The 22,257-nt window shown below is 44.1% G+C and overlaps 1 protein-coding gene across 2 annotated transcripts in view; it reads left to right on the top strand.

Moving 5' to 3' along the window:
* The window catches only part of EEF2K (eukaryotic elongation factor 2 kinase), a 65,284-nt gene that overhangs the window by 14,031 nt on the left and 28,996 nt on the right, over nucleotides 1–22,257 (top strand). Inside the window, exons 3-6 of one of the 2 annotated variants that reach the window (XM_073647593.1) lie at nucleotides 4,660–4,710; nucleotides 6,392–6,492; nucleotides 16,160–16,220; nucleotides 16,890–16,927. In XM_073647593.1, coding sequence (XP_073503694.1) covers nucleotides 4,660–4,710; nucleotides 6,392–6,492; nucleotides 16,160–16,220; nucleotides 16,890–16,927 — 251 coding nt within the window. The remainder of the gene's footprint in view (nucleotides 1–4,659; nucleotides 4,711–6,391; nucleotides 6,493–16,159; nucleotides 16,221–16,889; nucleotides 16,928–22,257) is intronic. The other variant, XM_073647594.1, reaches the window with a different exon arrangement.

Here is a 22,257-nt window from a genome sequence, read left to right as displayed (position 1 = left end):
TGTTCTCCTGAATCTGGCGTTATTTTTATTTTGTTCCTGCGCCTTTCTGTTCCTGAGATATGGCACCCTCTGCCCACTAAATAAATGTAATATTTTAGCTAAGTGTGTGTGGCTATCAATGTTCCACTCGAGGACCCCGCCCAGTTGGCTAAAATGTCTAGGTATACAAACAGGAAAGAGTGGGCCATATCTTAGTAACTGAGAGGCGCAGGAGCAAAAAATAAAGCATGCCAGATTCAGGAGAACAGGGACATTTATACTTGGTAAATAAAAAATACATATTTATGACAAGTGACGGGTCCTCTTTAAGTCATATTTAAAGGGGTTTTCTTGGGCTAGGATATTGAATATCAGATTGGTGGTAATCCAAAATCAGCCACCCCCAAAGATCAGCTGTTAGCAAGTCCTGCGGCCCCTGAATGTACACCGTGTACGGATGGAGCCGAAACAAAACCGCTTCATACATTGTGTGCTAGCCGTTTTCAAGGCACTGTGGAACTGAGCTGCAGTACACAATAACAGCCACTATGTGATGTACGGGGCTGGGGTGTTTCGGCGCTGTTCACTGTACATTCATTGGCTGTGGCACCTGCTAACAGCTGATTAGTGGGAGTGCAAGTTGTCAGACTGCTGCTAATCCATTAATCTTACGAACAGTAATCCTGGAAATCCCCTTTAAAGGGAGTCTGTCAGCAGGTTTTTGCTATGTAATCTGAAGACAACAGGACATAGGGGTTGAAACACAGATTTCAGGGATGCCTCTCTTATCAAGTTCCATGGTTTTGTTTGCTTGTGATGCTTGTTTTAGCAGCAGGAGCATATCCTTGCTGGGACACAGAGGCGTGTGCATGCTAGTCCGACACGCCCCCTCCTGTGACAAGCACCTCACCGTCTATGGACTTTATACACAGAGAGTCTGGTGTGGGCGGGGTTAGCTTCCTCAGCTCTGCTTCATGCTAAATCTAAAAACTCTGATTGTGTGAGAATGGCTGCACCCAGTAATCTAAGTGATACATCGCTGGATTCAGCTTCTCTTTGCCTACATTATGCTGTTCTCATACGAAGTAGCAAAAACCTGCTGACAGATTCCCTTTAATAATTTCCTTTTAAGATTTTAACTACTAGTTGTTGCTATCAAACAAATGCAAAGAAATGTTAAATAAAAATTGTATGACCAGTGGCATTATCTGCCTTTTCAAATGCACAAAAAATGCATTTTGTTTGTTAGTAAGGCCAGAAGAAGCAGATCTCATTTCCTTATTTTAGGGCAACACCAACACAAGGGCGTATTTGGGGAAAATAGAAGTGTTGAGTGGAGCTGTTCCGGGGACACAAGGGTTACTGAAGCATAAAGGGAAGCTGCCAGCGTGATGGAGAGGGAATTACAAGTACAGCTAGCCAGAACCAGTCTCTGCTCGGCTGGATCCCCCAGCCTTCTTATACATCATCAGCGCTGTTCAGATTTACAAGATCCCATACATTTTAGCATTGTAATGTCATCTACAGACCTGATTTTGTGTACAGTCATAGATAATGAGGGGAAAAAAAAATTGGGTTGTGCAGTAAAAAAGCATGTAGCACACGTAGCGGATATTTTCCACTTGTAGATTTTATTTTTTATTATTTATAATCTTAAAAAAATATATAGAAAGAAAAAATAATAATAAAAAAAGAAATAAATATATAATATATATATATATAATCTCTCTCTCAATAGATAGGAGATCCATCCACAGACTGCATGCTCCCAAATCTAAACACCGCATGTGAATGGTGTTTTTTTTTTTTTAAAGTCCTGTTCATTTTGCAGATTTTAATGGTAGAATCAATAACAAATATGCTACTTGTGAAGGTGGACTTAAAGAAGGCCTGTCACCAGGTCAAAAGTGGCCAGTTTCTGCTCTTCCCGACTGTTTTTTAATTTTTTTTTTTTTAATTTTAAATCTGCTGTACGAGTCCAGAGATTTGGGCCTTTATAGTTTAGTAATAATATTTATGGTCTTTAGTAAGGGGGCGTGGCTCACAGGGTAATTATGCATATCCGCCTAGAGTCACACCCCCAGATAATTTTGTCAGCCACGCCCTCTTTGTGAACACCAGAAAAATCCTCACTAAATATAAAGGACTATATCTCAGGAACCGTACGGTGGATTTTTAAAAAACAAAAAATGGAAAAATCAGAAGAGCATCGGGAATGAAATAAGAGCAAAAAGTGGACTCTTGTTATTAGGCGACAAGTTGTATTTAAAGTGATTTTCTAATCTAAAGAAGCCTTTTTCTTAAATGGGTATGTCTCGCTGACCATTACGGATGTGGTGGACCCTTTCAAACCGTGCCCAAGACTACAGTGCCCTGCAGACCTGGGTCTCTCTTCTTAATACGGTACATTATTATGGGTTGTCCTACTTGATCACATTAGTCCTCGACATTTTATGTATAGAGAAACCTTTGCCCCTTCCTTTACATCTCCTGTAGAAGTGATTAGCTGTGCGCGAGTTTGCACAATGCACTGCGGTAATATCTGGGGATTAGCTCATTGCACTTCTTGTGATTAACCACCACACTGACACTACGCCCACCCTCTCCTATACTAGAAAGCGCGCATAGGGGCCGCGCTCCTCCTAATAAGTGTAATTTATGCTGCACTGCAGCCATACAAGAAATGGTTTATTTTCGGGCACGTTGCTATGGAACGTTAGTGAAACGCAATACACCCTTCTCCCCAGAGCCATGGACTTGTCTTACTATGGTGGGGATACGAGCTGAAGCCATGATGATAAATCCTAATCTACTGCTGAGATTGGCCTTTATTATTAATGACAAATAATCTATAAAGTAGTATTGGCCAAAGCTAGAATACATAGATTCCAATTTATAAAAGTTCAAAACATGGGAAAAATATGTATGGCTATGCCTATCTTCTCCCCATGATTGCAACGCATAGCCAACGTAGGAAATTCCCCCTACGTAAATGCCAAATTTATGTTTTTTGACCATGATAAAGGCACTGAAACGCGTCGGTACTAATAAAAGCCTTCAATAATTAATATACAGTAATGTCCTGACATTTACAAAAAGCTTGTCATTTTGGCACTTCTTCTGCCCATATGTATCACTATACATTATTTTATTTTTCATTGAATTGCAAAGTAAAGTTGACTTCTCCTTTTTTACAATGCAGGTCAGATGGCAATATATGCAAGGTAATAATACAGTTTCATAGTTCAGGCCCAAAGTTACGTAGCTGTCAGCCAAACTCTTTTGGATAACTGCTATCGCTCCCGATTCCCCCATATGCCCCCCATGTACTCTTGCAAGGCTCAAGTGAACGTGCCTGTGTTTTCAATGGGGAAAAATTGAATGTTTTTTTTCAGCCCATAGACTTGCACTAGCTAAAACTAATAAAATCAGTGCTATTCTCCTTCCATGCTCAAGAACCGGCTCCGTGCCGCTGCTCCTAATGATTATTACAAGCTGCAGCGGTGACATCATGACTACACTGCAGGCAATCACTGGGCTCCGAGACTGTGATTATGTAATTTGAAAGCAATAAACCCCTTTATGAAGTCTCCTAATAGCACATAGTGCAAAAAGTATTTTAACTTTTTGTGCTTCGCGATGTTCCAAAAAAAAAAAGTGAACAGGAAACTGAGACACAGGAGTCCAGCCCCGTAATTAGAGCCTAGATTCTTATAAAGTTTTATTTTTATAGGGACCAAACTCCTGTACCCCAACAAGTCTTCTTTTCCCAAATAAGACTGTTTGGCATACACGAGTTGGGAGTAGTAGTAATGTCAAAAGGTAAAGCCTGCAAATGAAATCTTTAAGGGGAGCCCATCTTTCGGTATTTTTTTTTTTATTTTTTTTATTATAAATGTGTTTTGGTCTAAAAATAATTTTTTTGCAATTGGGTTTTATTAAAAACTTTGCATCATTTTGGCTTTTACAGGCTCATTGTTTCTCTACACATTCAACTTTGATGTGGTCATAAATCAGCTTAGAAGAGCTCAGAAAAAAAAAATTCAAAAGTATTGCAAACTCTACAGTCAGAATGAGCTCACTGAATGATTCTCAGTTATCTCATTGGGTTGCCAGCAATAGACCTTGCAATACATAGAATGCGAATGGTGCAATTTTTTAAAGTAATTCAATTGCAAAATAGATTTTAGCCCCCAATACAGGCATTTTAGTACTTTTGTCCCCAAAGTTGGATAACCCATTTAACGTGCTCAGAAAATTATGAACCAATTAGTCTTTGCTGAATTCACTTTCTTTGGTCCTTTGGTGCTTTGTTTGCTTGGTCTGTAATCAGGGCTGAAGATGCAGGAGGGGAGATTACATTTTAGCACAAAGAGTGGAATTAACTGGTGACAATTGAGAGGACTTTACAGTGAGGATTAGAAGCCACAATTGGGTCGCGCTTCCCTTTCCCTTTCATCCCTTTCGGTACCAGTATTAGGCCAAACGTGATTCAGAGCTAATCTTTATTAATGTGTATATTCTGTTTTTTTTCTTCTCTCAAATGTGAATTACTATTGTGATTAATGTGGGTGCTAATCACATAATGGTGCACTGTTTGCTATGTATGTGCTGTACTTTGTATATGTATGTGCTGTGCTTTGGGTGATGGTTCATTAACGCTTTTCGTGCATTTCCTAGAATGACAAACACCGTTATATTAAGCATGGCTGCTTGACTGATCGAGGTCGGGTATGTGTCATTTGAAATTGACATTATAATAGTACTGAGACTGTTTGGTACCTAATTCTCTGTGCTAAGTACTTCTTCCATCTCTATACATCCTAATTCTTGTGTTTACGATTAAGATACCTGTATCTGCTGATTTGGATATTATGTCATTGTCAATTCATTAATCTATTGCAATTTAATTATTTTAAATTATCGATCAGCACAAAATGACTGTCCAAACCAAGCACAGGCACTCGGTGCACCCTTGGCATGACCAGACAGTTCTATGCACTTCCCTAACCTGCATGTATTCCCATTATTTCAGCCCTACTGGAAAGCCATAGCTTTCAGTCAAGGAAGAGGGAGTAAATGGATGGATAACAAGTAAATTGTTTTGTCATGCCAAGGGTGCACTGAGCGCCTGTGCTTTGAACAGTCATTTTGTGCTGTCTGCACAGAATGACTGTAAAGACCAATTACAGGTGCTCAGTGCACCCTTGGTGTGACCAAACATTTATATATATCTTCCAACATACTTGTTTCCTATCTATCTCCTTCTCTCTCTTCTTTGATTGACAGCTCTGACTTTATAGAGCCAGAGAAGGGCGGAGATCGATGGAAAACAAGTAGGTGGGAAGGTGCACTGAACTGTTTGGCTTGTGTTTTGGACAGTCCCTTTAAGCACATAGAAATAGTACCCTGAAGATATTAAGTGATTTTTTTTTTTTTTTTTTCATCTCCTTTCTCAAACGTCCCATTTCCCATAAATATTACTGCATCATATACCTATATTAACCACATTTGTACAATATATACTGTATATCTATCTATTTAAAGCTAGATATGTGAATTATATGCATATATATGCCTGCTCCCCAAAACTAGTATGGGAGGATGACCACCATAAAGGCATTTTGCTCTCAATTAACTTGCTTAAAGGGGTTGTCTGGTTTGCAAATTCAGTTTCAAAATTCTGATTACACGCCCCAGAAATCTGACCTAAGCTGTCTTTCATGCCTTCTACTGGATATATTCTGTATTTTAGACTTGCAAGACATGTTTTTTCAATATGTGGAAAAAGGGTGATGGTTTGTCACGAAATGGGGAGGAAGGGGCATGGCCTAAATTGTGATCCTGTGCTCTACAATTGAGCCACATTTTGGCATAACTTTGTGGAGCGAAGTAAGCCAACTAATAAAAAATGGTGTAAAGACGCTCCATATTTCTTAGCATCTTTTTTTAGTTGCTCCTCACTTTGGCTAACAGATAAGGGTTTGACCATGGAATGCCCTTCTGTTAACCCAGAACGCAGAAGCAGGTCCCACACTCGGACCCTTCATCTGTTAGCCAAAATGGACAGCAAGTATAATGAGCATCACTCTTTGGAGGACCCGGCATATCATACATTACATAGAGAAGTCATTGTCTTCTACTTGAACCGAGGAATGCTTTTTTTCTCCTGTGAAGGCACTGCAGGGAAATGAAACGTTGCTGGGTTCTGATGGCTAAGGATCAATACAGTATATCCTCTTTTTGCATTATAAAAATCTGACAACCTCTTTATGGTTACGGTTCCCTGCCAATATGATCAGTACCACCATAAGTCACTCATTTCCATATGTAATAACGTAGAGTTTTTAATCCTATTTTCTTTGCTCTACTGTTGGCCCAAGATAACACCACTACTCTCTGCCTTCCACAGGAGGCCTGGAAACATGCCATCCAAAAAGCCAAGCAGATGCCTGATCCTTGGGCAGAGTTTCACCTGGAAGACATAGATACAGAACATGCAATCCGACACAGGTCCGTAACCGCTCAACATAGTCCAGAATAGTAGCTGGGAAGTGCTATGAAAGGTTCTTCAAAGCTGAGTCACCCATGAGGTCAATATGTCCAGGCTAATATCTTTCATACCTTCAGGGTCATCCTTTAATTACGAGTGACTTTAGCAGACTCCAATGGCCAACTCAACTAGAGTGAAGTTACTGTAGGACAGGCTTCTAAATTGATAATTCTATGAAAGTTCAACCAGATCAGGCCTAATTACTAGAGCAGATGATCAGCTGGAAGAAGCTGGTTCTAAAAATCCACTTGATGGATCTAAACATTTATTTGGCAGTGGATCGAAGTTCATGGGTTCACCATCTTGGTTGTATTCTGGTTAACAGGTAACAATGTTTAAAGTGGATATTTTTACTTCCCTACCTCATCCATCGTGAGTTACTGCTAATGATTAGTGATCTTATGTAATTATATACAAGAAATGTTTGGATCTTGGTGGCCTCACATGGCCGTTTACATCACCACTATGTAATCATACTGTGTCCAGCCAATACACTAGATGGATTAACATTGGAGTTGAGTAAAAGATTCTCAGGATTCTGGTCCAGTGGCCACTTCTTACCTGCCAACATCTCCAGCTCATCTTCTGATCAGTAGGCCCGGCTGACTAGTGATGTAGCTGCTGGACCTGGGATGTTGCAAATTTTTTGCTCAACTCTAGATCACAAGTTTAAAAACTTCTGATAAGTTTAGTTAGAATCAGAGGTCCTAAGCCACCAACCGTGTCCTCTTCCTAGACAGTCCATAAACTTGCAGCATTTTGCCATTGCCGTGATCCTGACCCTCTCCCATTTGTAGGATTCTCCTCATCCAAGCCAACCACCAATGTCATTTTTTTTAATATAGGTAGATCAGGGCTCGACAAACCCAGGCGCCTGGTCGCCAGTGGCGCCTAGAAAATGTTGCCTGGTGCTTGAGGAGTTGAGAAGAAAAAAAAATACTCTCAATCCAATCCCACCTCCTGCACGGAGTCATCCAATCGGAGGAAGCAGGGACAGTATCGCTCAGGCCGCCTTCTCCACTTTGCTCCGCCCCCCTTATGCTCCGGGACTGGACAGGGAGAGTTGGGTTACGGGGGAAGCAGGGCCGGCGTCAGCACCCGGCGTACCCGGGCAAGTGCCGGGGCCCTGGAAAATCAGAGGGGCCCAGCCGCCCACTCACTGTCGGGGCCCGGGCCCACACACCCACCCGCCCACTCACTGTCGGGGCCGGGCCCACACACTGTCGGGGCCGGGCCCACCCGCCCACTCACTGTCGGGGCCGGGCCCACACACCCACCCGCCCACTCACTGTCGGGGCCCTGGCCGCTTCCTCGGCACCTGTTCAGGGACGCAGGCGCTGCTTGATTGCCGGCACTTCCCCCAGACATGGCCGCGCGCTGTCCGGCTGTGTCTGCTAGTAATGACACGGCAGGGTCGACAGCACTGCACCTTTAATTATGCTTGTGTGTCGCTCCTGCCGCGTCATTACTAGCAGACACAGCCGCACAGCGCGCGGCCATGTCTGGGGGAGTGCCGGCAAACACCGTCGGAGCGGAGGTCCTGCACAGATGGGCGGGAGGGGCCCGGACCCGACCGCAAGTGGGCCCCTCTGATGTTCCAGGGCCATGAAGTCTGTGACACGCCGGGGGCCCTGCACTGCCCCATACCCGAGGAGCTGCTGGACAGGACACTGGACCGGGGACAGGTGAGTGAGGCTTCCCCAATCCCCATATTAAAAATATTAGTAATGGGTCTGTGTGAGTGCATGTATGTGAATGTCAGTGTATATGACTGTGTATATATATTTGTCTGTTTTATCTATGTGTATGTCTGTATGTGTACATATGTCTGCTTACCGTGTGTGCGCGCGCATATGTCTGCGTACCGTGTGTGCGCGCGCATATGTCTGCGTACCGTGTGTGCGCACGCATATGTCTGCGTACCGAGTGTGCGCACGCATATGTCTGCGTACCGTGTGTGCGCACGCATATGTCTGCGTACCGTGTGTGCGCACGCATATGTCTGCGTACCGTGTGTGCGCACGCATATGTCTGCGTACCGTGTGTGCGCACGCATATGTCTGCGTACCGTGTGTGCGCACGCATATGTCTGCGTACCGTGTGTGCGCACGCATATGTCTGCGTACCGTGTGTGCGCACGCATATGTCTGCGTACCGTGTGTGCGCACGCATATGTCTGCGTACCGTGTGTGCGCACGCATATGTCTGCGTACCGTGTGTGCGCACGCATATGTCTGCGTACCGTGTGTGCGTGTGCATATGTCTGCGTATTTGAAGGATGAGGGGGCAGGCTGGGCCATGTGTAATAAATATAATATAATATAATATATATATATATATATATATATATATATATATATATTTTATTTCTCCGCCGTATCTGTGCATCATGAATCGTGTATGTGTTAAAAGGGCCCACTGAGACTCTTTCGCCCGGGGCCCAGAAAAACAAGTTGTTCAGAATCTAGGAGCCAGCCAAAAAATTTAGGAGCCAGAATTTTTTTTGTTTACAAACTGTACATATAGACCCCCTCACACACGGCGTCTCCCCGGGGAGCACGGCCTTTGTATGTACTTACACAGGTAGCGGGAGATGAGAACGGGCCCCCGGCCACAGCGATCCTCCCCCCCCCCCCCCCCCCCAGGGCCGGCTCCAGGTTTTTCTGGGCCCCGGGCGAAAGAGTCTCAGTGGGCCCTTTTAACACATACACGATTCATGATGCACAGATACGGCGGAGAAATAAAATATATATATATATATATATATATATTATATTATATTATATTATATTATATTATATTTATTACACATGGCCCAGCCTGCCCCCTCATCCTTCACATACGCAGACATATGCACACGCACACACGGTACGCAGACATATGCGCGCGCACACACGGTACGCAGACATATGCGCGCGCACACACGGTACGCAGACCTATGCGCGCGCACACACGGTGCGCAGACCTATGCGCGCGCACACACGGTGCGCAGACCTATGCGCGCGCACACACGGTGCGCAGACCTATGCGCGCGCACACACGGTGCGCAGACCTATGCGCGCGCACACACGGTGCGCAGACCTATGCGCGCGCACACACGGTGCGCAGACCTATGCGCGCGCACACACGGTGCGCAGACCTATGCGCGCGCACACACGGTGCGCAGACCTATGCGCGCGCACACACGGTACGCAGACCTATGCGCGCGCACACACGGTACGCAGACCTATGCGCGCGCACACACGGTACGCAGACCTATGCGCGCGCACACACGGTACGCAGACCTATGCGCGCTCACACACGGTACGCAGACCTATGCGCGCGCACACACGGTACGCAGACCTATGCGCGCGCACACACGGTACGCAGACCTATGCGCGCGCACACACGGTACGCAGACCTATGCGCGCGCACACACGGTACGCAGACATATGTACACATACAGACATACACATAGATAAAACAGACAAATATATATACACAGTCATATACACTGACATTCACATACATGCACTCACACAGACCCATTACTAATATTTTTAATATGGGGATTGGGGAAGCCTCACTCACCTGTCCCCGGTCCAGTGTCCTGTCCAGCAGCTCCTCGGGTATGGGGCAGTGCAGGGCCCCCGGCGTGTCACAGACTTCATGGCCCTGGAACATCAGAGGGGCCCACTTGCGGTCGGGTCCGGGCCCCTCCCGCCCATCTGTGCAGGACCTCCGCTCCGACGGTGTTTGCCGGCACTCCCCCAGACATGGCCGCGCGCTGTGCGGCTGTGTCTGCTAGTAATGACGCGGCAGGAGCGACACACAAGCACAATTAAAGGTGCAGTGCTGTCGACCCTGCCGTGTCATTACTAGCAGACACAGCCGGACAGCGCGCGGCCATGTCTGGGGGAAGTGCCGGCAATCAAGCAGCGCCTGCGTCCCTGAACAGGTGCCGAGGAAGCGGCCAGGGCCCCGACAGTGAGTGGGCGGGTGGGTGTGTGGGCCCGGCCCCGACAGTGAGTGGGCGGGTGGGTGTGTGGGCCCGGCCCCGACAGTGAGTGGGTGTGTGGGCCCGGGCCCCGACAGTGAGTGGGCGGCTGGGCCCCTCTGATTTTCCAGGGCCCCGGCACTTGCCCGGGTACGCCGGGTGCTGACGCCGGCCCTGCTTCCCCCGTAACCCAACTCTCCCTGTCCAGTCCCGGAGCATAAGGGGGGCGGAGCAAAGTGGAGAAGGCGGCCTGAGCGATACTGTCCCTGCTTCCTCCGATTGGATGACTCCGTGCAGGAGGTGGGATTGGATTGAGAGTATTTTTTTTTCTTCTCAACTCCTCAAGCACCAGGCAACATTTTCTAGGCGCCAGACAACATTTTCTAGGCGCCACTGGCGACCAGGCGCCTGGGTTTGTCGAGCCCTGATATATATATATATAATATTTATTTCTCCGCCGTATCTGTGCATCATGAATCGTGTATGTGTTAAAAGGGCCCACTGAGACTCTTTCGCCCGGGGCCCAGAAAAACCTGGAGCCGGCCCTGGGGGGAAGGATCGCTGTGGCCGGGGGCCCGTTCTCATCTCCCGCTACCTGTGTAAGTACATACAAAGGCCGTGCTCCCCGGGGAGACGCCGTGTGTGAGGGGGTCTATATGTACAGTTTGTCAACAAAAAAAATTCTGGCTCCTAAATTTTTTGGCTGGCTCCTAGATTCTGAACAACTTTGTCGACCCCTGAGGTAGATGATATGTTATCAGATCCTGACCCATAAACGTGTATGCAGTCAAAACTCCGAGGCAACCACACAAAATTGCATTGCAAAATGGACCTCTAGAGCATACATGTCAAACAGGCCAAATCTGGCCCGCATGGTGGTTTTATTTACTCCTCAACGCCAGAACCACCACCCTCACGTGGGCCCATTATTCTGTGCGGAGGACTGTGCGGGGCCCATTATTCTGTGCGGAGGACTGTGCGGAGCCCATTATTCTGTGCGGAGGACTGTGCGGGGCCCATTATTCTGTGCGGGGCCCATTATTCTGTGCGGAGGACTGTGCGGGGCCCATTATTCTGTGCGGAAGACTGTGCGGGGCCTATTATTGTGTGCGGAGGACTGTGCGGGGCCCGTTATTGTGTGCGGGGCCCATTATTGTGTGCGGAGGAGTGTGCGGGGCCCATTATTGTGTGCGGAGGACTGTGCGGGGCCCATTATTGTGTGCGGAGGACTGTGCGGGGCCCATTATTCTGCGCGGGGCCCATTATTCTGTGCGGAGGACTGTGCGGGGCCCATTATTCTGTATACTGGTTGGCCCACGACTTTGTCCAAGTTTTTCATTTTGGCCCTCTGTGTGTTTGAGTTTGACATCTCTGCTCTAGAGGGATGGTCTTATCAAAGAAGATACCAAGTGTAGAAAAGATATGTTGGAAGTGGAATTTGGTCTCTATAAAGGGGTGGTCCCCTCAAAGAAGTGCTCCTTTGGAGATATTACACTGTATTTAAAGGGGTTGCCCAGTAAAAAGGTGATGACTTACAAATTGGTGGGGGTCTGACCACTGGGACCTGGCACTGATCAGCAGAACCGGGGATTTTTCTTCCTTACAGGGAAATTTTATCCCAGTTACAAAATGGCACGACAGATTGGAAGTCCAACTGCTGCTCCATCCATTCTCGATGGAGCTACTGGAATAAGCTGATCGCATAGGTATAAAAATGCCCTTTCTGCCGATGGGCGCAGGTCTCAGCAGTCAGACCCCTAGCCGTACTGTCTGGATGCTGCTCTCTTGCACAGGTCGGCACTTTGGCCACAGCAGCCTGCAAATGCAATTCAATTCCAGCCCCGTGCTTAATGCCAAAATTTTATGTCTGCCTGTCTCATGCTCTTAGAAACCTGGTTGCGTTCCAGGAATGTTCTCAGTAAATTTGGAAGCGTTCTCCATGACACGTGGCCTTATAGTTACCAAAGCAACCTACGTGCAAAGTCAGCTAGGAAAATTATCCTGAAATGCAACAACTTGTCACATTTCTTATGTAATTTTGGGTGGTCTTTCTATACAGATGTAAAGCTGAATCTGTTTTATCAGTATATGTAGTTTTGTGTAGGCCTAAAGGTAAAACTATGGAAGCATGACACACTGATAGAGGCCTCAAGGAATTAATGTTAGTGTGTGTGATTTACATGCATGCAGTCACATGCCAACTAGTCGTGCGTGGCCAGACACGTCTAGTCGGAATGTGCCCAAAAGTATGCATACTTGTGATCATGTGCCCGCCCGCTTCTGGCACCTGGGAATCCGGACATTGCCCACTATGCTCGCTGTGAAGATTCACAAGTCTGCAGTCACTTATTAATTTGAACCCAAAGCCTGGATAACCCCTTTAAGTGCATTTGCGTGAAATGTCTAATGAAAATCCTCAGGCCACGTAACTGCCCACAAAAATGGCCTATAACCAATATGCATGCTGTATTACCTGTAAGCTGGTGGTTGCTTTTGCTGCCACTGATGGCCCCACTCAACCCCAATCATGGGGCCACAACAGAACACATACTCCCTAGTTGCTCCACAACTTTTTCTTTTTCTTGTGCTTCCAAAATTGTAATTTTTCTAGGCCTTATGTACGCTGTATGCAGGGAGACGTCCGCATTATTATTTATGTCTTTTATTAGTGTCACGTTGTATGGGGACCATGCGACCGGACTAAACATAGCTCTGTATAGATGGGATTCAGCTGCTCTAGTAACATCAAGCGGAGCCCTTAAATGGCCAAGAATAGAATAGAGGGGGTAACATGGGCCCCTTATATGAAGTCTGTCTATGCAAAACTATGCAGACCCACCGCTTCCAAATAACATCCATATGCTACTTCTGTAAATGTACTTGTATACACTGGTATATGACACCATTAACCTCTGTAAGCAAAATGGGATTTTCTCTACTGTGTAATAATTTACGTTAAATTGACCATAATCCTATTCGACAACATTGTAAAAATTCTAGCATTTGTTTTCAGAACATAGCTGAAATATATTATGAAGCAGAAGACATAAAGGGGTATTCCCTTCTCATGCATATTCTGGATATTCCACAAATGTGATAGTAGATGTGGGCCCCACCTATGGCACCAGCGTGTGTCCTGAGTACAGGTGTCGTGCTAGGTATGGGAAGGACCCAGCGTACGATGGCAAAAGGAGTGGGGGGAGCCCAACAACTAGGGAAAGGGAGAGTGAAGACCCCTAGGCAGATCTTACAGCACCCTGACTCCCCTGCCGTCCCTAAATAGGTTCCGCACCTATCGCCGAGAAGGATACCTAACCCTTCGTTGACCCTAGAACTAGGCCATAGGTAGGGAGGGGCGAGCACTAGTCAGCCCCACTGCAACTAAAGACAAACAAGGAAATCAGACAAGGGCATACACTTAGCTTTGAGAAGACACCAGAGAGATCATGACTACAATCCACCAGGGAACTCCAATAAGAAACTAGCCGACTGCTAGAACTCCAGGCCTGAACAGAGGAATATATTTCTATCACCGGCGACTCTCTGGAGACACTGAGGGCATTTGCAGATCAAGCAAGGGTGTGTTAATTAGCAGTAGAAGGTGGAGGTCACTGCTGGGTCCTAGCGAGAGAAAAATAGCACTACACTACAGAGATGAAAGGATCAAGAAGGTGTCTGCAATGCCAAGCACAGCGACCTTCTACAGCCAGATCCAGTATGATTGTCTGATGAACCTGATACACCCGTGACAACGGGGCCCATCATGCACTGCTGCCAATACTGAGGTGGTTGGAATTCTCATACAAATGGATGAATGACCGCAGCACGAGACGGGGCACCATTCTCAAGGTTGATGAATGTCCCATCTACTATACACTTAAGGCATATGCTGTGGAATACCCCATTAAGCTGGCCATACACCTTTGATGGCGGTTGTCTCGACTTTCGTTTAGACAAAATCTATTCGTCTCGACATTTTCAAACACATGCCTGCTCAATTTTGTCGAGTGTGCTTGTGTTTAAAAGGCGAACCTGTCATGACCAAAAAAAACATTATTTAATTAATACATGGTATATCCCATGCACCACTCCGTATCCCTTGCAAGCTTGGTACAGCCTCTCCACTAGGTTGTAAAAAAATTGCACATGCTCCAAAAATCCAAGCCATTCCACAAAAGATATTTTTATTGACCCCAGTGTACACACAGGAAAATTAGCAACGTTTCGGCCGCACAGGGCCTTTTTTCTAGCCCAAAAAAAAAAAAAATGCGTGCTCTATTTTGCAGAGCGTGCTTGAGTTTTTAAAGGCGAACCTGTCATGTCCAAAAACCGCTATTTACTTTCAGTTATGACATTAATCTGCAGGTAAATAGCATTAAAATAATGTCTGGCTGCATTACAGGAGCAGCAGCTACAAGGAGAAAATAAACTTATATCCTCCCTGCGGCCGCTCGCTTCCAGTAGTAGGACGGTGCAAGGAGCTATAACAGTCACCGCTTCCTATACAGCTTGGCTGTAATCACTCCTCGACAATTGAATTGACAGCCTGCTCTGCAGTGTTTGTGTGCAGCAGAGCAGGCTGCCAATCAAAGTGCAGGGGAGTGGTTACAGTGCTCTGTGTATTGAGAGTGGTGACTTGCATCTCCCTGACTGGAAGTGAGCGGCCGCAGGGAGGATGTTACTTAAAGAAGCACTCCTCCTATCAAAATTTTTATTCTCTTAATATATTGCAGTCATCCATATTATATAGCGCTGTGTACTTACAATTGCTCATTTTGCCTTTCTACCCAGCTAATTCTTCTCTTTTCTCTGCTCCATGTAGAAACAGGAAGTCTCTCTTTTTCCCTGCTGAAATCATCCCCCTCTTCACCTCCTGACCCAGCTGCTCCGCTATTCCTCCTGCCAGGAACTTTTGCAGTGACTTGCGCAGAGAAAATTGACCTCCTGTTTCTACATAGAGCTTAGAAGGATTCAGCTAGTTTGTTTTTAATCACATGATATCATAGTCCTAATAGAAAAGAGAAGAAATAACTGGGTAGAAAGGCAAAATGAGCAATTGTAAGTACACAGTGCTATATGAAGATTGCAATATATTAAGAGGATAAAACATTGATGGGAAAAGGAGGAGGAGGAGTGCTTCTTTAATTTTTGCAGTTAAGCAGCCTAACTTGATTTTCATGTTATTTGCCTGCAGATTAACCCTATATCTGCAGATAAAAAGGGGTTATTCTAGAGTTTTTTGTGTTATTTTGAGTATCCGAACGGTTTTCTACTTGCTCATGTGAGTTTTGTATAAATTACTATGGCTGTCCGATAATCTAGAGTCTGATAATCCAGCACCTATCTCTTCCCAGTAATGTCAGAATAAAGGAAATTTACTGTACAAAAGAGAAATTGGCTAATTACAAAGGGACTTTCTAGCTGAATTTTTTTTTCTCCCTATGTTATGTGTAAGGCCTCATTCACACATCAGTATTTTGCAGCAGTGTTTGTATAGCAAAATCAGGAGCGGAACAGTCAGATGAAAACGATCATTGAAAGATTGACACCTGTTCTGTTGACATTCCTAGTCTTGGCATAGAAATACTGATGGAATACTGATAAGATACTGATGTGTGAATAAAGCCTTATTGTGATGTTTCTCTCTGTAGGTACAACGCCGTCTCTGGTCAATGGGTGCAGGATGATGTGTTAATTAAAATGGCCTCTCAGGTAAGTATTTTATATTATTTCTTACATCTACTCTGTTCCCGGCAACAATCTGAAGTCGAGAACAATATGGAATTGTTAATCTATTTTATACTCCATCACGGAGACACTTTGCATAAAACAGAGAATTTTTGATCTGCTGAAATGCAAATCACTTATATAATGTTAAATCCGTTTTCTGGTTTCTAAAAAGCTACTCCCTCTGTTTATATGTTATGAAAACAAACTGTGCTTTATTCACCATCCCCAGGTCCGACGCTGGATTTCTGCCACTGCTCACAGTGTTATTGTCTGCAGCGCTGATGTCACGTCGAAAACGCTACAGCTAATCAGTGACCTCTGCCCAAGTTGTCAGCACAAGCGCTCACAGCCACTGAGTTTAGTTATTGGCTGCAGCACTATCGACGTAACGTCAGCACTGCAGACAATCACAGATGCTGGGAGCGGCGGCGGAGACTTGGCACTGGACCTGGGTAGGGTGAGTAAAGCCATATTGTTTCAAAATATTCTGCAGCCGGCGAGGGACAGTTTTTTTTGTTCTTCCGAAATCGTAAATTGTGGATATGACGAACGTTAGATGGAGTGCAAAGTACAGTGTTGGTGTTTAGGATTTCCTATGATAAGGAACCACACGCTGTGCTCAATTATTAAGATATTATTTTATTCCTCTAGCCATTTGGACGTGGCGCCATGAGAGAATGCTATAGAACGTAAGTAAAGGTGTTCTGTTTTGTTAGAAAATGTATCTATATTATTATTATTTTTTGTTTTTATTACACTTAGTGCATTGCTTTTATGATATGTGATTTTATAGTAGGACGTCTGCCTTTGTTAATCGTATAGGGTGTGATGAGCGTCTGCCGCTCTTGTAAACTGTATAGACAAAGATTTGGGAAATTAATGCTGATAACCGTGGGAATGTATACGGTATTATTTCTGGCGTTCACTAATGTCATTTTATAATGCTCTGGAGCTCCGGGACGGGATAATGACTCTTCTAATCCTATGATCTTCCCTATGGGAACATGTAAGACTGACTTGTCATACGAAGCATTAGACAACACATGGGTTGCAAGGAAAATATGTAATACAAAATAAATTATTAACCCTCCTTCACATACAATATCGGTTCTAACGAGTTCACATACAATGTGACTGTCAGGCGCAGGCTAGAAAAATACCTATAATATCTAATGTTTGCAATTTCAGTGCTCTAAAAGTGATCAGTGACCTTCATAGGGATGTAATAAAAGAGAGTACACATAATCAGGTGCAAAAAAAAAAAACATTTACTTAACATAAAACTAATAACTCTGAAATACAAACATTTCAAAACTCCCGCCAAATAGTCCCCAGTTCGACTCTGTCAAAAAACTCTACAAAGAAAATTTATGGAAACAAACTTAATTTTAAGGTACCTTAAGTACTATTAAACACACATTCAATCAGAATTAGATCCTGAAGTTTCCCCAGAAAAATTACACTTGCAGAGCAAAGAGCAAGAATTACACATCACTTTTGCATGTGTCAGGCAGATTGCATTATGACATTTGTGACATTCATAATTAGAAAGCCTTCTGATTCCGCTTTCCGTGGAGCAGGTGGTGCATCTCCTTCTTTTGGGAGGTGGTGCAGGTGGTGAATTTTCACTATCATCTTCTGGGCGGAATCTTTTGAGCTGAACTTGAAGACGAGAGGGGATACCGATTGTTTTCATACTTCTCCTGCGTAGCTCTCCAAGCACTAGTTCATGGGCCAATTTTTTCAGATAGAATCGTCTACGAAGTGGTTCAAGCTTGTTTTCAAGGTAAATGACTTGTGAATTTATACCACCCAAATTCAACATAGCAAAAAATATGACCATTGGCCAGCGTTTGGTGTTTCTGCTGACGTTGAAAGTTGAGCACATCTGATCAGCTGTATCAACACCCCCTTTGGTTGCATTATAAAATGTAATTATCTCCGGGTTTTTTTGTGCCTCAGTCCCAGGATCGATGGCATCATCATCATGAAGTGTTGATAGAAGAAGTACAATTTTTTTTGCTTGTGGTACATAAGAAACCAAAACCTTTCCATTATGGAATGCAAACATACTGCTGTACTGTTGTCTCCCTTTCACACATACAAACTGTGTAGGCAATTCTTTTTTATTTTTTCTTACAGTTCCGACATATGAAAGCTTCTGCATTTTCAGATAATCAATCAGATCACAATTTGAAAACCAATTGTCAGCTGTTATATTGCGACCCGATCCAAATAAGGGCTCAGCCAGTCTTTTTACAACATCACTGGGTTTGTTGCTGACACAGTAAGGACCTTCTGGTTGTTTTCCTGCATAAACTTCCAGGTTGTAAGTGTAGGTCTTACTGGCATCAACAAGGGCATACATTTTTATTCCATATTTGTTAGGCTTTGATGGAATATATTGACGAAAGGCACATTTACCACGAAACCCAGGGAGCATTTCGTCAATAGTGATATTCTCCCCAGGGCAATAGCTTTTTTTACAGTTTTCAACAAATTTTTGGAATATATCACGAATTGGAGCAAGTCGGTCATGTGTTTTACATTCGGTTTGGGTAGTTCTGTCGTCAAACCGAAGGCAACGAATTAGAAGCTTGAATCTGTTTATGGACATAACAAGGCCTAATTTTTCAACTCCATCCCCATCTTTACTCCAAAGTTCCTCCAAACTTTGTCTATTTGCCCTGTAAGCTCCTGCAAGGTATAATAATCCAAAAAAAGCACGCAGTTCTATTTCATCTGTGGCCTTGATGGTTCTGTTGCAGATGAACTTGTCCTTTATAATGTCTATATATTGGTTGGTATATGTGACAATAGAGTCCAGAATGTCATCTGTGAATAAACTATTCCAGCATTCAACTGCAGTTTTTGCATTACTTGCAGTTCCTATAACTGCAGGAAGGTGAGTAATAATGTTTTGAGGTTCCCTACGTTTTTTCTGGAGTGGCTTCTTGTTCCATTGGTTTTTTTTTATCTTTTCCCATATAATAAGATTCTACATCTTCATCCTCATCACTGTCACCATCTTGCTCTGTTTCAGAATCCACTTCACATACTTCCACCTCATCATGAGAATCAATCTCACTTTCCTCTCCTAAATCCTCATTCAGTGTGGGGTCTGCATCATCTAACAGCATGTTTACTTCCTTAACATCAAGGTTTTTTGATAAATTGTACATTTTCCTCTCCATTTCAGCAGATAATCTGAAGCAAGAGAAGGAATATGTGTTAGGGAACTACTGTATATGCCTGAGCAGCACACTTTCTTTTTTAATCTGCCTTATTTCTATGAAATATCCTCACAGTTTGTGCTATACATTCATAAAACAAGCTAAATAAACAATTGTGATGAATAAAAACATAAAATACCAACCTTATTGAGTGTGACGTGTTCACATACAATGAGCCTGAGAGATTAGCGCAGTTATATCTGTCCTCCTGAAGCTCTGCAATCCAACTGTGGTATGAGGTTTCACAGAGCTGCTACAGACAGGAGACTACCTGGAGGGAGGGGATTTCCTCACAATCTGGTGAGGAAGGAGAAATGAAAGTAAAAGAGATGTGCCTGTCAGGCCTATTGTATGTAACGGAGGGTTAAATTATATAGAAATGCAAATACAAGTGTGTAACTAGAACTGAAGGGGCCACGTTTGTATAATGTAGAAGGATTACCGGCCCTATTTAGCTGTGGTGAAGAAGTACCATATGTCCATGAAGAACACACAAGTCTGGAGTCAGCAACTTTTAGTCTTTTTTTTTTCCTTTCTGTAATCTATGATTCTTATCCATGTCCATGTGTGACTTAACTATGTGGGGGTTAAACATTGCAGGACTGAAACTATCATTGATCCCAGATAAGTTCCAGAACAAGGTTTACTGCAGCCCCCGATAAAGTGCAGACAGCAGTGATAGCACCTAGTCGTTTATTTGCTTTCATGATCCGGTTGTGTTATGATTTTATTACCTTTCTCAGATGTTGGACTGTATTTATCTGGCACAAATCTTTACTTCTTGCAAACACTGAGAGCCGGAACCACGCCTACAGCAACTTGTTAAACAAGTTTTTCCAAAAGTGAAAAAATATTGCTGAAGGATATGCACACAGACAAATCACCAAGCAACAGTCTTTAGAATAAAACACCAAACGCCTCTTCAAACAACAAAGACCTCCAACTCCAGAACCAGGCAGTATGAAACTAACACTGGCAATCCCTGATTGCCAGAGGCAAGTGTAAATAGCAGAGGGGGTGGCCTTTGGGATTGGTTTTGGTCCCATCTGTGCAGGGATCTACAGCATGGTCCAATCACCTAAACCTTGCTGCAGTTTCCTGCACAGATATGAGTGTTACTGTGTGGGGAAAAATGATGCAATGCATGGGATCAGTGGCACAGGTGAGCAAAACCTTATCTTAATGACCACTTTTTGAAATGGGAAAACCCCTTTAATGATTGCAAATTATCCCAACATTATCACTTATCCTTATTGATTGCTAGAAGTTCACCTCCCAGGCCCCCACCGATCCCGAAAAACAGAACTCTGCAGAGCTGTGTCTTAAGTGCAGCAGGTATCGTGCACAGGCACCTTCCCTTCTTTTATTATCTATAGGACTGCTGGAGAAACCCGATTGTTTATAGACTACTCTGCAGAGCCCTGTTTGTGAGATTAGTCGGGGTCTTATCTGATGGACCTCCACTGATCAGTAAGTGTCATTTAAGATCAGAGATAACTTTACTTTTGGAAAAAAAAAACTCTCTAAAGTTTGTCCAGGATTGGGTAAAAAGCATTTTCTATTTTTCCAGAAACTGCACCCCTCTTGTTCATGGGCTATTTATGGTTTTGCAGCAAAGTCCTGTTGAAGTGAAGAGAACGGTCCATGGACAGTGGTGGAATTGTTGGCAACTAAACATTCTCGGTATCACAAAATGAGATTCTACATCATGCTACAAGATATCGAAGCAATATATTCAGTCTTTCCTCTATGGCCTCATTCAGACGACCGTGTTGCATGAACACGTTCTGTTTTTACGGATAGAACATGTACCCATTACAGTCTATGGGGATGTTCTTATGGCTGTGATATTTCACGCACCATGTGTCCGTGCAAAAATCACAGAGCCATGTCGGTTTTTTTTTGTTTGTTTTTTTCAGCAGCACAAATGAAAAGTGCCAATATAGGTCTATGGGTCAGTGAAAATCGCTGACAACATATGCAGGTGCCGTCCGTGATTTAACATTGCAATGTATGAGAAGTTTATTTTCCATCCGTGAAAAACACTGATTGTAAAAATGGACACCCTGATGACACACGGACACTCGGATCCAAAACACTGATGACGCTTGTACAATTTTTTACGTACGTGAAAAACACTGAAGCATTATGTGAGGGTTTCCTAATAGGCCTCATTTTGCCCTTCATGCAACACCAGCAGTATAAGCAGATAGTCACAGGATGGACATAATTCAGTTCTTCTCCTTTCCTAAAAAAGGACTAAATATGTTCATTTTGCAGCGGTCACCGTGCGACTGTTAGAAAAATTAGTGGTGTGTGATGGAACCACATTTCGAACAAAATTTAAAGGGAATCTGTAATGATGTCCCAGTGTGACAGTCGCTGGGGCCACGTGCCTTGCTGATCTCTTGAATCAGCCCTTATCTGAACCCCCCCCCCCCGCCACCGAGGGAAGTATTAGTATATAAGAATATACAAACCAGACTAACAAGGGAAGACTTACAGGGATAAATGAAAATACCAATCATACAAATATGCACTCACAAACAGAGTGGAATACCGGGAAGTAAAGAAAGGAAAAACCAAATAGGAGAGGATGAGGATATGCACACAGACAAATCACCAAGCAACGGTCTTTAGAATAAAACACTAAACGCCTCCTCAAACAACAAAGACCTCCAACTCCAGAACCAGGCAGTATAAAACGAACACTGGCAATCCGTGATTGCCAGAGGCGAATATAAATAGCAGAGGGGAGTGGCCAACGCTGAACAGCTGATACCATC

Source organism: Phyllobates terribilis, unplaced genomic scaffold (assembly GCF_046119375.1).
Source record: "Phyllobates terribilis strain yellow unplaced genomic scaffold, ASM4611937v1 Scaffold_9__5_contigs__length_417890890, whole genome shotgun sequence".
NCBI classification, from domain to species: domain Eukaryota; kingdom Metazoa; phylum Chordata; class Amphibia; order Anura; family Dendrobatidae; genus Phyllobates; species Phyllobates terribilis.
Note: the sequence above shows the minus strand (reverse complement) of the source record. Positions and strands in the feature narration are given on the sequence as shown.